This window comes from Hyaena hyaena, unplaced genomic scaffold, assembly GCF_003009895.1.
Source record: "Hyaena hyaena isolate Hyena2069 unplaced genomic scaffold, ASM300989v1 scaffold_510, whole genome shotgun sequence".
Lineage (NCBI taxonomy): Eukaryota > Metazoa > Chordata > Mammalia > Carnivora > Hyaenidae > Hyaena > Hyaena hyaena.
Window position 1 is genome coordinate 907,868 of NW_024081141.1, and position 15,402 is coordinate 923,269.

The window sequence follows — 15,402 nt, forward strand, 5'->3', positions numbered from 1 at the left end:
TGAATAAAAAGAGACATAAACTTTATTATTGTATTGGAAACAGTACAAAGAAAGAGCCAAACCTTTCTCAGATCTTGGTGGCCCTCGTTTCTCTAAGCCACCCCACATTCACCAAATCTATAAGATCCTTCAAGTATCCCCAAGTCTGGACCGTCATGAGGTAGGAGGGGGCTCTGTGCCCAATCTGTGGGGCTGGCAGCTCAGGAGCCACCACCACTGTGAGTCTGTGCTTAGCGGTTCTACAGGTCCCTAGAATCTCAGATCTCAGTCCCTGGAATTCCCTGGTGGGGTCATGCCTGCCACACCCCCTTGACTTGGAGCTAGATCTAGGATTGTAGGGAGAGGAGCTCTGGTCCGAGGCTTTGTAGGCAGAGAAGGACTCGGTGGTATCCCCAGGAGAGTGACGGTCCTCTGTCTTCTAGGTATGGCAGGACCAAGATCGAGGTGTCACCAGCCCCCAGAAGGTTGTCTGTGCCAGAGAAAGGTGGGTTATGCAGGAGTTCCCTCCTGTCCCCACCCTACACATCCAAGACATGGGAGCCCATCACCCCCAAGCCAGGTCTAGCCCCTGACCATGGCTGTTGAATTGGACAAGAACAGGGGGCTGGCTGTTGGAGAGTGGAAGGATGTCCTTCTGGAGAGGGAGCTGAGTGAGGGTTGTGGTCCCTTACCTGGGGTAGGGGGCAGTGTCGCCGTGCATACCATTCCTGGCAGTACAGGCTGACCTGGATGCCTTGGCCCAGAAAGAGCAAGGTCCACATTAGCACATTCCATGCTGGGCCTGTGTGCCGATCATGCATCATGAAGTTCAGCAGCCCTGATGCAGGAGGAAAGGTTGTTACCCCAATTCCAGGTACCTATGCCTTGTCTCCCTGGCTGCCCGTCCCTCCCCCCACCAATCCCAGGGCACTGGGAAGAGATGGAACAGGAAGGCATCATTGGGGAAGATCTTGAACCCAGCTCCAGCAACCCATGGAGGTCTCAAGTGGCTCATGGAAAACGAGGATTCCTCAGTTTACACATCAATATCCTGGAGCTCATACTACCTCCCATCCACACACCAGTTTTCTCTCCTTCGTCTCCCTTTATATGTGTCCCGCTCAGATGCTCCAGTCCAGCCAGCAATCTTCTCTCACATCCGCCAGGATACCTCCTGCTGCTTCCCTCCCTGCTCCCAAGTTCCCCCCCACCCTAACTTTCATGCCTCCCTCCAGAAGGGTGTGTGGCCTCCCCCGTCAGTCTGGAATCTTTAGGAGCAGGACTCCTGGCCTCCTCCCTCTGGATGGCTCCCCCTCCAGTGGCGCACAGGCCAAGCTCACCTCCGAAGACAAGGAAGAGCATCAGCATGACAGGATAGAAGAATCCCAGGACAAAGCAGAAGATGTACTCATGGACCACGGCAGAAACCAGGAACACACCCAGCATGGCTGCCCCTCGGGCCCGGCCACCAAGAAGCTGGCAGGGGTGGGAGGAGAAGGGTGGAATGAGTCTCTCTAAGACTCTTCCACAAAGAGCCCCCTCCTTAAGGAAAGTGTACGGTGCAATGGAAAGAATATGGGATTTGGGGGTCTGAAGGGCTGATACGCCTTATTTAAGTTCTTCAGGTCTTACATGCAATTTTTAAAAGGGGATAGAATAATACTTCTCAGGATTACAGTGCAGATTATGTATGTGAAAAGTCTTTGTAACTGAGAATTGCTATATGCATGTTCCTTAGAAGGCTAAGGAGAGAAGTGCTCTTTGGAGGGGTGGAGTTAAGGGTAAGGAGGGAAGGAAGTTAGATCACAAGAAGGATTTTCTGCCCACTGATTTAGGTAGAAGGGAGTAGGTGGAAGTCAAGGGGGCTCCTTTCCAAGTCTGGAAAAGGCAGATGATGCAGAGGGAGGGAGGAAAAATGTCCTGGAGAGGCTCCATTAACTATGAGAGCTGAGGGGGTCCACAGAGCCCATACCCACAGCCCATCTTGATAGACGTAGCTGTACAGCCAGTCATGGACCACCACGTTCCAAGTGCGGTAGTAGTTGGAGAAGGACGTGGAGTTCCACCAGTCCTGGAGAAGAGTGGGGTCAAGGTCAGGGTTAGGACAAGGAGGTGAGCATCAGGGGCCTGACTCTTCCCAGGCCCCAGCGGCTCCCCGTTGGCCCCTGCACCCTATCCCAATGCTCTCATACAAGGGGCTGGCCCTTGGCTGAAGAGGGACAGCAAGCACTCTTCCAGCAGTCTCTTCAGGCCCGCATTCCCTCCTTGACCCCCTCTCAGAAGAAGATGGTTCCTGTGTACCATGCACACAGAAGCAGTTAGCCCTGGCTAGTCAAGAGGTGGACAGGTGGCATTAGAACCACACCCAGAGGAGCGCATTTCTCACGTGAGAGCTGGACAACACAGCTGAGGTGACACCCAGCGGGGCCACCATCCTCCCGGGATCGCTCCCCAGACCTCCCTGCACCCAGCTCCCAAGTGGCCAGGTCCAGGCCCCACCCGATAGAACATTCTGTCTCCAAACCGTAGCATCTCTGCGAAGGCATTGAGCCAGCAGTGGAGGAAGGCAAAGAAGATGAGCAGCAGCATGAAGATGCCTGGTGAGTGGGGACAAGGGCAGCAGGTCAGGTTGGCCCACCTGGCTCTCCTGGGAAGCTCTAAGGGGCCCTCATCAGCAACCAGGGCCCCAGTTCCTTCTGGCCATTTATTAGTCACTCACTAATTCATGCATTCATTAACCCATCCCTCTGCTCATGAACTCCAAGCCAGATGTTGGGAATGCACAGATGACTCTCAAAGTCCCTGGTCATTGGCAATTCACAGAGTGGGTGGAGAGAGACAGAGACAGAGTGAGAGACAGAGACAGAGATAGAGGCAGAGATTGGGACAGAGACATGTCCAACCATGTGTCAAGGTCAAATGTGCTGGGAGCTAAGCACAGTGGCCATTGAGATGGTTGGGAGTACAGAGCAAGGGTGATTGATGATTGGGTCACCAAGGGTCATGGTGATGGATGGCTAAAACTAACAGGCTTCCTAGAGGAGGAGGTATCTCAGTCATGGGACTCCAAACATGGACTGGATTTCACAGCCAGAAAATGGGGAAAGGGCATTCAACCTGAGACACCAATATGAGCAAAGGCCCAAGGCATGAGAGTGCATGTTTTTCGAAGAATGGCTGAGCTTGTGGCAGGATAAGAAGATAGGCTAGGTTGTCCGGGAAGGGGCCTTGAATGCCAAGCCCAAGGGGTCAAATCTTTTTTTTTTTTTTAATGTTTTTTATTTATTTCTAGGAGAGAGAGAGAGAGAGAGACAGCGTGAGCAGGGGAGGGTCAGAGAGAGAGGGAGACACAGACTGAAACAGGCTCCAGGCTCCGAGCTGGCAGTCAGCACAGAGCCCGACGCGGGGCTCGAACCCACGAACTGCGAGATCATGACCTAAGCGAAAGTCAGACGCTCAACCGTCTAAGCCACCCAGGTGCCCCCCAAGGGGTCAAATCTTATCTGGAGATGCCAGCAATGGGGAGTCACTGGAGTTTTTGAAACCGAGTAGGGAATGATTAACCTATAGGAGGGAAGTTCATCTGGGCAGCAGTGTCGGGGGAAGGTAGGAGAGGAAAGACTGAGGGGGAAAGCAGACAGACGAGGAGGCCAATGTAGACAGAGGGACTGGAGTGGTCATCTGAATGAACTGAGATCCTGGCAATGAATAATGGGAGGAGGGGACACATGCGGGAGAAGTTCGGAGGCGGGAGGCATTGAATCTGACTGAAGAGGAGGAGCAAGGGGAAGGTGGAGGCCCCTGCTAAGCCTTCCCAGGGAGCAGCCCTCCCCAGCCCTGCCTTCGGTGAGCATACCTGGTAACGTGGCATGCATGATAGACAGCACCAGAGCCCGGGTACTGAAGGGCTCCCGGCTCATGTTAGCAAAGACAGGAACACAGAGGCGGCCCAAGATGAAGCAGGCATAGAGTACGCAGCCCAGGGCCTGGGGGGAGGCAGGTGGGGGACACATAACTTTAACAGGGATTGCTAGCAGCTGCCCCCTCAACTCTGGAATTGGATTCTGGCCCAGCACCTGCCTCCTCTTACTTTAGCCCCACCCTCTGACCTTCCTCCCCAGGCCTCCCCGACCTCACTCCCAGGAATGCCCCCTCAGTCACCACAAGGCACCCTTCTACCCCATCTTCTGACCTGGGCAAAGTTCTTGGCCACATAATTCCACCTGACGTTGGGTGTCCTGCAGCAGCAACGGGGACAATATGTTTTCAGTCTTATTATCTTTTACCTTGTTCCATGCCCACTGGTACACAGGTTCTAGGGCCCTCTCTCCAAAGCTCCCTCAATTGCTCAGGCCTGAGAGGATTATCTGGGGAGGGAAGGGTCTAGAACACTTTGGACCTTCCATAATAGACATGGCGAATGGATTTTTAGCTTGAATGTCAACTAAAGTAACCAACCATTGGGAGATTGCTCCAGACCAATGGGTTTCCCAGGGTGCAGGATTTTCAGTGCTAACACTGGGACAGTCCAGGGCCACCCAGGACAGTTGGTCACCCACGTGTCACACCCTCCTGGGTTGTGCTTGGAGAAGGGGTAGTCTATCTGACACCTATTTCCCACTTTTATTATGGGGTGCTTCCTGAGAAAGTGCTCAGTGCCTGGGGGTGAGGCTAAAGACATCAGAGAGAGGAAAGTAGGAGGGCAAGGTCCCTGGTTGGCCTGAGCATTTGGGAAAGAGGTGGAGAGTCTTACCTGGGGTAAGTCTTCCTGTAGATTAATGTGGGGCAGAAGAGGAAGTAAAGGTAGCTGGAGAAACTGGGGGCCCGTATGCCCTCACCTGGGGAGGAGGGAGAGGGCTTGGATCAGTGAAGTGGGGAGGGAGAGAGGGCAGGGGGAGCGGAGGCTGGGATTGGTGGGGTGGAGGGCTGGATGGGGCAGAGGTGCGGGGTGGGGGCTGACATTGTGCCCGGAGGTGCAGTTGGGAAGGTGAGACAAGGCAGGAGCTGAAGCTGCCCTTTGATGCCCTTCTTTTGCTCCATCCCAGACACCCTATTTCTAGTGCAAGACCTGCTGTGGCCAGAGTTTCATTTGGCACCTGTAAGCCTCACCACGCATTCTTTCTCTCCTTCTGCTCTGACTGCTCCCCCCGCTTTAAAAATGATTTTATTTTTAAGTAGTTTCTACACCCAAAGTGGGGCTCGAACCCATAACCCTGAGATCAAGAGTCGCATGCTCTGCCAAAAGAGCCAGTCAGGCACATCAAGGACATACGTCCATCTGATCTTAAGTCCAGTGCCTTAATCACTCGGTCATTCTGGTACCTCCTAACTTCCTAACATAAGGCTGTCATACTCTGGGTCTTTCCAGGCTAAGCCTGGAAATTGGAAAGCCCCAGCCTCTCTCCCCAGAAGTCCTAGGCAACAGAGGTACCATATCTCAGAGGTGGGAACTGAGGACACCTAATGACTAAGGCCCACAGAATCTAGTTGGAGGCCAGAGTTCTGCCCTGGGGGCAACACAGGCTTAGGAAGTCAGAGCTTGTATGAGAATCCTGGTGCAGCTGGCTTGATTCAAATAGTCAAAATGACTGAGTTCATAGCAGCGCCAGGCAAAGACCTCACCTCCTCTGGCACAAAGGGTCCCAGGCACAGCCTCTCTCAAGAAGGAGTAGCTCTTCATTAGGAGCCTGACCTGAGAAGAAATGGAAGGGAGGTTAAGTTGCTGTGTGGCTTTGAGCAAATCACTTAACATCTCTGTGCGCTTGTTTACCAGAGAGAGAGGCCGGCAGATTGCAAAATCTGTACCGTCGAAGCCCATACTTTATCTTTTTGTCAGATAGTCTTCTAACCTAACACAGGTGGCTGCTGGGATGCATCAAAGGTAAAGAGGTACAGGAAATGCCAGGGCAGAGCCTCCAACCAGCCAACCCCCCTGACTCCTTGAAAAATCTGATCACTTTTGCATATCAGCAAATTTCCTTGATTCCTGCTGGTGCCCTCAAATCCTTCCAGCCATACTCTGCCCCTGGTAACTAGCTCCGCCCCCACAAATACTGTAGTATTAAGTCCCCTTCCCCTCAGGGCCCCACCCCAGCCTCCCCTGTCCATCACCCCATCACCTGCTCGAAGACTAGGATACAGCGGGAGGCAGGAGGGAGCTGATACTTCAGGGCCACGTGGACCGGGAGGACCCAGAGCACCGCGGTGTGGGCAGCCAGCAGCAAGCAGCCCAGGCCCACCCCCAGCATCCAGGCCCCTCCTGCCCGGGGCCTGGCCCACAGGCGCAGGGCCTGGTAGGGCACCAGCAGAGTAGACAGGAACATGGGGACCCATGTCATCAGCGCCAAGGGCAGCTGTCCAAAGCTGAAGATCAGTAGGTCAAACTCCAGCATCAGCCTTGGAACGGAGAGGGAGAGACACAGTAGACAAATGTGTGGCCCATCCTTGTCCCCTCCCTGTGCAGCCAGAGCTCTTGGAAAATAAACTGAGGCATTTTGCCAGGGTTTCCAGCTCCCCATATCTGAAGGTGTTCAAGGTGGCACCTCTGTGGTCCCGAACTTCTAGCACAGGGCGTTGCTGGAGAAGACTCAATCATGGGATGGCTTTGCTTACAAATGACCTTGAGCCCGCTGAATTTTACGGTGCTGCAGAAGGACTCAGAACTTTGTATGCCGTGGGTATTAGAATATGAGGTTTTCAGAGTTTAACTTTGATTTCTGTTGATTGCTCTTTTGGGGTGTCTAGCTGTAGACACGAGTTCATGGAAAGCAGGTGGATAGGTATTTATTTTATTTGCTTAGGTTAAGGGTGTTTGGTCTGTAACGGTGAAAAGTTGGAAACAATCTAAATGTCCCTTGGTAAAGGACCAAATGAACAAAAGGCTGGCCTCTCCAGACTGCGGTCTTTAAGAACCGAAAGATCTCTGAGATGGGAAGATAGGTTCTTAAGGAGTGAAAAAAAAAAACAATAAGTACCGTGAATATCTTATTTATGTAAACCGTCTACACACACCTTCTTGGTTCTTATAGACACGTGGGGGTGAATGCATCACAAATGCTCTAGAGGGAATCTCTCAAGCCTGTGAAAACCCTTACCTCTGGTCTGGGGTTGAGGGGGTGGTAGGGAAGGATGGTCACTTTACAGGTATTTGAACTTTTTACTGAGATTTGATCCTTATACTACTCATAGAATTAACAACAGTTTTACCAGAAGGAAATACTGTTGCCAAACCCGTAGATCTTTGATCCTCTTCTTTTTACTGCTTCCTAAGCCCTATTTAGGGTGATGTAGGGGACGTGCAAATAAAGACCCCTGGGGCTACAGACCCCTATGAGGCTCATCCCAGTGTGGGGGGTGCTCTGTGGGGACGCTTGCGTGCATGTGCATCTATGAGATAGTGCCTCTTAGACAGGGAGGGGGTTGGCCCTCATCTCTCTGGCGCCCTGAGTGGGTACCTGGGAGGTGCTCCATGAAGGTGAACTTGGGAAGGCATGTGAGAGAGTGGTGCGGTGTGAAGTGTGCCTGTGTGCCTGCCCGTGTATCTGCCTCGGGGCACGTTTCCTGCTGAGAAGTATTTGAGCGGGGGCAGAGTGTCCCCAGAGTGGCTAACCTGGAAGGTCAGAGCAAGGACCATCCAAAGCTGTGGAAGGAAGAAGCTGAAGAGTGTGTTTTAGGTGGGAATGTTGTTGGAAGCAATGTTGATGTGTGTCCAATAATCAAAGGCTCAAAGGAGAGCTTGTGCTGTCTTAGGCCAGGGGCAAGTGGGACACTAGGGACCCAGGGGATCTGATCCCTGTGCCTATCTCAGGCAGGTGGGGGGCCTACCTGCCCTCATCAATGAAGTCGATGGCCAGGGTGCTGATGATGAAGATACACAAGCCGGCGATGAACATGTGGTAGATGGTGCGGAAATGCTGCACTTCCATCAGCTCGCTGGGGGGAAGGGGTCCAAATGTCAGTGTGAGAGGGTCCTCTAGGTCCTGCAGACCAGCTCAGGCACTGTCCATGCGTGGGGTTGGGACTAGTGATTGGGAACTTCCAGCTAAGGGCTGGGCGATGGCTGGGACTTCTCATCCTGGTGGCCTTTCTTCCACAATCACGCCCAGGGCAAATGGGGAAATTGAATTTTAGAAACCCTCTCCAAGTCTTCCCTCCAAACACTTAGAAGCTGAGGATGAGCAATGAGGTGTCCTGGGCCCCTCGCTGAATCCCTTTATCTTCCTCCCATCCCCTGCCGTTCACGTGGACTTACTCAAGCAGGGACTTTCGGATGATGAAAGTTTTCTGCTTCCCCAGGGATGGTTCCCGGGCCCTGAATGAAGACAGTTGTTCTGGGTCAGGACCCAGAGGAAAGAAGGCCCTGGGCGGAGAGCAGGGCCTCGCAGAAGGTCAATACTTGGGAGCCAACGGCAGTAGTAGACGAAGGTCAGGGTGAGGGCCAGAGGGCAGGAGCAGGTGGAAGGTCAGGGCCAGGGCAGAGCAAGGCCCTGAAGGTGGAGGTCAGTGTCGGGCAGGCAGAGGCGATAAGGGCAAAAGAGGGATGGTTGAAGTCAGGGTCATGCCAGTGCTGGCAAAGGATGTGTGAGATGGTATGTAGGGCTCATAACCGTTACGCTAGAGGAGCCTGCTCCAGCCAGCCCCCAGCCCCCAGGTCCTCAGACTCTTACTTGTTCAAGGAATCTGGAGGATTGGAAGGCAGAGGTCCGCCTTGTGGTGGGTAGGCCTGGACGGCCTCCTGCATGGCCCGATCCAGCAGCTCCAGCAGCTGTCCCTGTGCTTGCTCTAGCAACTGTGTCTTCACAGCCTAGAGGGCAAGGCAGGGCAGGGCCCGCTGTCCCTCCACCCAGGCAGCCATCGTCTCATTCCCTGTATATCTACTGAGCTTCTCTCTGTGTCAGGCACACTGCTAAGCGCTGGGGACAGACACATGAACAACCATGGCTCCTGCCCAGAGGTTCCCCCCAAAGTTATCTCTCTCTCTGGCTTCCCCAGGGCAGCACTGAGGACCAAGGAAAGACAATTCGGGTTCCAGGGCCTGGATCCCAACCATCTTATCGTCTCTGACCCTACTCCCTTCCCCCTGCGCCCAGCCTTCCCTCTCCTGACCTTTAGCCCCATGAACAGAAGACTGTTCACTGGCTCTGACTCTTGGTCCCTGCCCTGCTGACCTGTATTTCAAACCCCTCCATCGTAGCCCTTAGCTCTAACCCGATCTGAAAGGTTTGGACCCAAGAACAAATGGTCTTTATCACCAGGCTGGTCCTCGTCCCTTCCTCCTTCCACTCCCAAGACCTGTCCGCCTTGACCTCTGACCTCCCTCACCTCCATATGTCGGGTCCATTGCACCAAGTCCAGGCCTCTGTCCTTCTCAGTGTTTCCTAGGAAGAGGGGTCAGAGGGCACACCCAAGGGGGAGGGGGAGTTAGGGTTCTGTCGCCTTGTATAGAGCCAGAAACATCCTCTTTTCAGGAAATGCTTTCTGCAAGCTCAGCAGCCTTCCTGCCCCCAACCAGTCGATACCTAGTATCACAGTGAGGCGATCAGAAGGGGAAGTTATTTTTGCAGGGGGTGAGGCCATGGGAGCCTGATGCCATCACCCAGGGAGCGGGAAGCTACTCCACTCACCCTCTGGGGTAAGAGTCTGCAAGATAAGGCAAGGCCCCAGCTCCGAATAATCCTTTCACTTCCCTCTCCCAGCTGGGCAGCAAGGGACAGAGGCAGGGGCTGCCTTCCCTTTCTGCCCAAGATAGTAGGAGCCTGCTCCCAACAATAGGTCTCCACCTCCCCCTTCCCCCCTCCCGGAGCTTTCTGCATCCCCAGAGGGTGGCTCACCACCTCCGGAGCGTCGGTCGTCTTGCTCTCCTCTCGGCCCTTCTCCCTTCCGCAATCTGGCTGCCCTGGGCTCCATGATGTGAGTCCCGACCGGGCAGTAGGCGGCTATTGAGCGCTCCCTCCCTTCCTTCACAGCCTGCCAAGCTCTTATCTCACTCCGCTCCTCTGACAGCTCCAAAGACTAAAGTCCTTGGAGGAGGAGGGGACCTCCAGGAGCACAATCGGTTATCAGGTCTAAGAGGGTAAAGCTTTTCGGCTCCAGGCTCCGCTCTGCTGACTGTCCCAGGGATGGTTGCAACACCCAGACAGCCCTACCTCCGCCCAGATGCCCCACTGAGCGAGCTCTTCCTCCCACAGAACAGTGGCCGTGCACTATGCACCTATGGATGTCTGTGGGGAGGGGGACTTTGCCTCTCTGAGGCTTATCACCTAGCGTGACTGTGACTTGCCTGCCTGCCGGTCTCTTTCCCAGAGCCTGAAAGATCTTTAGGTATCAGTGCACCGGGCTCCCTTAGACCACGAGATAAGGTGTGTGAAAGAACCTTGTCAACTCAAAAGCATTGTATGCAAGTGATTACTGTTCCGATGTGACTAATGTTCTGTGACAAGGTGGTGCTCTGGCCCCTCCAGGAAGTGCTGGGTGCCAGCCCCTGACCCCCACCCCCACCCCCGCCCTCTCAGTCAGCTCTTCCTTCCACCTGCTGGGATTAGCATGTGGGCAAGGGAGGCAAACAAACACGTATTCAGCACCCAGGGAACACCAGGTATTGTCACAGACCACTACAAAGGAAGAACAAGACTGAAATCCTCCCTTTGTCATTTACCAGCTGTGTGCCTTCAGGCAAATGACCCAAATATTTTAAGCCACAGTTTCCTCCTCCCCAACACCGGGGCAAAAGTGCCTACCTCAAAAGGTTATTGTAAGCTCAAAGTGAGGTAGTGGAGGTAGTGCATGGGGCTGGCCCATGGGAAGGGCTCAGTAAATAAGAATTGCCTTCCCTATTTAGTAGGATGTAATAGAAGGGTAAGTGCTTTGAGACTTCCTCTTTGTTGGACTTCTGCTGAGGATTAACTATTAATCCTTTCTCTCTCTTTCCCCATTGTGTCCCAGGATTAGTGTTACAAACAAGGTCACAACCTCAGACCAAGGCCATGGCCCCATATTTCCCCTCCTCTTGCTCCCTGGTGGGTGGTTGGGTGAGGCTTGAGGGCTGGAAACCTCTGCCAATGGCCGTCTCCTGCATCCCAAGTGCACCAGGATCTACAGAAGGTAGTCCACAGAAAAGGAGAACTATGGGGGTGGGGGGGCAGATAGAGAGAAGGGCAGAGGCTCCATATATGTGAGAGGCAGACACAGAGACATAGGCCAGAGACCCCCCAATACAGCTTTATTAACATCCCTAGCCAATACCAACCACTGTCCATGTGTGGGGTCCCAAGGGTGAGGGGGACATGGGGAAAGGGCCTGAAGGTGGAGTGTGGGGCACAGGGCCCCTGAGTTACTCATCACTCAACAAATGACCCAAGATGACAGCCCCATGCTCCTGCCAGTGGTCCTGCAGCCCCCACCCCCCAGCCTTAGCCACTGCTCCCGGTGGGGCAGGAGGAGCCTCCGTCGCCCTCTGAGGACCCCGGCAGGGGCTGGCCCATCCGATCCACACACCAGCAAGGACCTCTGCGCTGGCCCTGGGAGGAGCGGCACTGGGGAGAGAGGATTAGGATCAGAGGTGCAGCACTGAGGCCCCAGCAGGAGGGATGGGAGGGTTTGTGGGTGGGGAGATGGCCTGTGGACCCCATGTCTGAGTGTGCAGAGAGCTCTGAGGGCTCTCGGGACAAGGAGACTCTCTGGGTTCCCTTCTCCACCCACAAAATGGTGCCCATTCTTCTAGGGAGAAGAGGAGTTCTCCAGGTGTGTTTCCCACACCAACAGCAGGCACCAGGTGCTGTGTTAGAAATGCAAATTCTCAGGCTCTGCGGAGAGGGCTTGGCCCTCTGTGGGTTCACAGCCCTACTTGACTCTGAGCCGCCTCACAGATGTGAACCTCTGAGTCAGGCAGTCTGGCTCCTCTACCACAGTGTGTGGCTATTTGTTTTGTTTGTGTGGGCCCTAAAGCTGGGAGATCCTTAAAGGCCAAGGTCTTCTTTGTGACCCTTTGTTTTTGTTGTTGTTGTTAATGTTTGTTTATGTATTTATCTATCTATGTATCCACTTATTTATTTTGAGAGAGAGTGAGCACCGGGAAAGGGCCCAGAGAGATCAAGGCAGAGAGATAGGGGGACAGAGGATCTGAAGCAGGCTCTGAGCTGACAGCAGACAGCACAATGCAGGGCTTTGTGCTCACCCATACACCGTGAGATCACATCCCGAGTCGGATGCTTAACCGACTGAGCCACCCAGGTGCCCCTCTTTGTGCCCTTTTGTAAATTCTCCCTCCCCCATTCCTGGTAGGAGCTGTGTGCCACAGGACCAAGGGGAGGAGAGGAGGTGAGGGGCCTCACCTGCCGCTTCCGGTAAAAGCCCCGATGGTCACAGTTAGGCACGTAGAGGGTCTGAGCCCCTCGGTACACTTCGGTCTGGAGTTGCTGCAGCACCGAGTCCAGATGCCTGCGGCACGGGCCCTGGGGGAAGGGAGAGTAGGCAGCTCAGGACCGGTCCAGTCCAGCTCCACTGTACATCCCCCTGGCGCCACCAGCCAGGCTCCCAGGACGCCTGTGGGAGACTTCTCCAAGCCCAAGGGGTCAGCCTCAGATGGGTGTGTCTGGGACTCCCCACCCCTCCTGCTCCATGCCATTCGCAAACGCACCATCTCGGTGTCTTGGACAACCCCTGGACTGGGCCGGTTGGGAGTGGTAGAGGTCCCCGGATTCCTCTGTTGGTCTCTTCGGTTCACATCCTGTGGGCGAGTGGTCCCTGCTTGGGGTTTACTCTCCTTAGGATTCTCCCCTACAGCCACAAGAGAAATGGGGGAAGAAAAGAAGAGTCCAGAAATCAGCCAGATGTCAAAGACCAGAACCAAATGGAAGAGAGCCTTGCTCACCCTGACTCCCCCAAGTGGGAGGAAGAGAGCGGCTTTCCAAGTAGTAGAAACGAGGGTGGTTAGAACCTGGCTCCGTTACTTTCTCCTGGCTTCAGTTACTTTCTCTGACAAATGGTGATATTAGCTTTCCTGACGAAAAACCCCGGACTAGTTTTAAGGCTTATAAGGGAGAAGCACTTTGGAAAGCAAAAATCGAGGACAAGTACAAATACATTGGGAGGCCTTGGGCTTGGGGAGAAAAAAAACCCTGGCTGTTCCCCCTGAGGCCAGCAGGGGGTGCACCAAACCAGGGATATGAGACAAGAGCAAGGGATGTGGGAGGGGGTTAGCAGGGACCCAAGTGGAATGTGTGTCCCCGCTGTGACCCTGCTGTGACTCAGCCCACCCCTCCCAGGCTTTAGACATGCTTACTTTCGGGGCGCTTGCAGTGGGGGCATCTCCCTTCTGGTTTCCCATAGCTCAGCCTAGCTCAACCCCAGTGATCCCAGGAGCAGGTACGATTCAGCCCTTAACCAGGACAGGTAGAGGGCAGGTTGCAAAGATGCAGGGAATGAAGGGTTTCTGACCTGCAGGCTGCTCTTGGCTCTGGAGAAGTGTCACACGTGGTATCTGAGGGGCCTGGGGAGAGCTCAGGATGGGGGGAGGTGAGGAAATAAATCAGGGCGTCAGGGTGAGGGAAAGGCAGGGAGGAGAGTGTGTGCACTGCCTGGAAATTGCCCCAGCTGTAAAATTAGATAGTATGGCCCCTAAAGGGATCGTCTCTCCCTTTCCATGCCCAAGGACAAGCTCCCTGCAAGTCGCCCTTCCTCAGACCTAGACACTTGCTCCCACCTGCCTACTACCTGCAACCCAGGAGCAATTTCCTCTGCAATCCTGACTCTGATCCTTCTTCCTCCCCCTTTCTCAGACCTTGCCTCTCATTCCCTCCATTAGGACCCTACCACGACCATGCTCCCACTGTCTCCTCAGACCCACCTACACACCCCTTTCTATGAGGACCCCTGGCAGCTTGGACCCAGGCATTTGAGACTGAAAGAAACTTCAAGTTAATTTCTGATCCCTTCCCATGGAGGCAACCAGGAGATCAGATGCCCCTGGTTGGGGGGCAGGGGAGGGGCTGCTTTTATTTCCTGCCCTATCTTTCCCTGATGTCCCCCATCTTTTGGGTTCTGACTCACTTCTGTCCCATCCACCCAATGACTCAGCCTTCTATTTTCCTCCCTAGGGTAGGGCGGGGTAGGGTGGGAGGAGGGTTCTGAGCAGCTTTAAATCATAACCCTGATTTGGCAGATTCCTTCTTTTCCCACCTCTATCCCATCCTCTTGAGCCCCCCAGAACCTGCTCTCTGACCCTAGTGTAGTCTGAAACAATTCAGGATTTGGAACATCTTCTGTTCTAGGCCCTATGTTCAGGTGCTTCGGACACCCTGATAATAAAAGGAGAGGAGAGGGTATTCCTCCAACGTGTGTGTGCAAGTCTGGGTTCCCTTCCCCCCTTGGAATCTGGGAACATCCGGGTCCTTTCTCCAGCTCCGGGGGTCCAGGCAGGCGAGGAGCTGGGATGCTGTGGCAAAAGGCATGGACCTAAACTCTTCCATCCTCATCTTTCCCTTCAAGAGAAAATAGAAAGGGCAAGAAGGTGGGGAGCTCAGACATTTCCCTGCTTTATCCCCAGGGCCCCTAGCTGTACCGCAGCCTTCTAGCGGCTCCCCGCACTTGCCACTTCACCCCCCAAACGTGACCTTCTGGGTTAGGAAGAGGAAGCATCTATGGCCGAACCCAGAGGCTTGCAGGGCTGCCCGCGGCCTCCTTTCCAGGGAGACCCTGCCTGCAGCCTTGCGGGTCTCACGTGGGCGGGGCAGGGGCGGGGCGCGGACTCACCCGAGGACGCGCGCGCCCGGCGGCAGCGGCCGCGGCCCAGCAGCAGCGCCCGCAAAGGCGCTTCGTCTTCCTCGGGCGGCTGGCACTGCAGTCCTGGGGCGCAGTTAGGGGTGTAGACCCCGCACTGCTGCCCCTCCCTCCTGAGACAGCCCCCAGCTTCCTTACAGCCATCCGCCGGCGGCCCCCCATCCTCCTCCACGCAGCCCCCTGGACAACCCGCTTGCACCCCCTGCCCGCAGCCTGGGCACCGTGCCAAGGCGGCTTCTGAGTGGGCAGCGAGCAGCAGAGTTAGCAGCAGCAGGGGCGGCAGCAGCCTGCGGGGGGTCATGGTCAGGATTTTTGCCCCGTCCACTCCTCCCAGAGCAGTCGTAGCACAGCTGCTGCCCGCCGCCGCCCCTCCGCCTTAAGTAGCCGTCGGTCAGGGGCCGGGCCCTTTAAGAGCCAGGTGAAGGGGGGTGGGGGAGAAGGCAGTGGCATTCCCTAAACTGGGTGGGACTGGAGAGGCTCCCCCCCAACCTGGTCCTCCCCACTTTTCTCTCCCCACTCCCTTCCCAGTTTCTGTTTACTTCCCAAATTACTCTGATTTTTCTTGCTTTGTTCCCGGGACTCTCGGAGGGCGGAATTTGGGAGCTGGACAGCTGGCTGGAGGGACTGGAGGGTGGGGAGGGGTGGAAG

At 54.9% G+C, this 15,402-nt stretch overlaps 2 protein-coding genes across 2 annotated transcripts; both read right to left on the reverse strand.

Annotated features, from left to right (window-relative positions):
• Nucleotides 1-10,085, reverse strand: SOAT2 (sterol O-acyltransferase 2). The gene is made up of 15 exons (XM_039255125.1): nt 9,810-10,085; nt 9,301-9,356; nt 8,646-8,782; nt 8,231-8,290; nt 7,804-7,911; nt 6,099-6,375; nt 5,602-5,671; nt 4,733-4,817; nt 4,172-4,217; nt 3,836-3,965; nt 2,479-2,576; nt 1,952-2,050; nt 1,320-1,455; nt 672-817; nt 1-469 (listed from the first exon to the last, which is right to left on the reverse strand). Exons 1-15 carry the CDS (start codon nt 9,883-9,885, stop codon nt 419-421), a joined length of 1,575 nt encoding a protein of 524 aa, XP_039111056.1. The 5' UTR covers nt 9,886-10,085; the 3' UTR covers nt 1-418.
• Nucleotides 10,086-11,171: 1,086 nt separating this feature from the next.
• Nucleotides 11,172-15,131, reverse strand: IGFBP6 (insulin like growth factor binding protein 6). Its single transcript, XM_039255106.1, has 4 exons — nt 14,728-15,131; nt 12,614-12,753; nt 12,309-12,428; nt 11,172-11,510 (listed from the first exon to the last, which is right to left on the reverse strand). The coding sequence occupies exons 1-4, from the start codon at nt 15,053-15,055 to the stop codon at nt 11,388-11,390; spliced, it is 711 nt and encodes a 236-aa protein (XP_039111037.1). The 5' UTR covers nt 15,056-15,131; the 3' UTR covers nt 11,172-11,387.
• Nucleotides 15,132-15,402: the final 271 nt, after the last annotated feature.

What these genes read in the sequence shown, in the direction of transcription:
- SOAT2 (XM_039255125.1), bottom strand. Translation starts at nt 9,885, where the DNA reads ATGGAGCCCAGGGCAGCCAGATTGCGGAAGGGAGAAGGGCCGAGAGGA. An exon ending in GACCCTTTGTGCCAGAGGAG is followed by an intron (nt 4,818 to 5,601) that starts GTGAGGTCTTTG and finishes CCTCCTCCCCAG; the next exon opens with GTGAGGGCATACGGGCCCCC. An exon ending in CATGCATGCCACGTTACCAG is followed by an intron (nt 2,577 to 3,835) that starts GTATGCTCACCG and finishes CCCACTCACCAG; the next exon opens with GCATCTTCATGCTGCTGCTC.
- IGFBP6 (XM_039255106.1), bottom strand. Translation starts at nt 15,055, where the DNA reads ATGACCCCCCGCAGGCTGCTGCCGCCCCTGCTGCTGCTAACTCTGCTG. An exon ending in TTGTCCAAGACACCGAGATG is followed by an intron (nt 12,429 to 12,613) that starts GTGCGTTTGCGA and finishes CCCTTCCCCCAG; the next exon opens with GGCCCGTGCCGCAGGCATCT. An exon ending in GCTTTTACCGGAAGCGGCAG is followed by an intron (nt 11,511 to 12,308) that starts GTGAGGCCCCTC and finishes CTCTCTCCCCAG; the next exon opens with TGCCGCTCCTCCCAGGGCCA.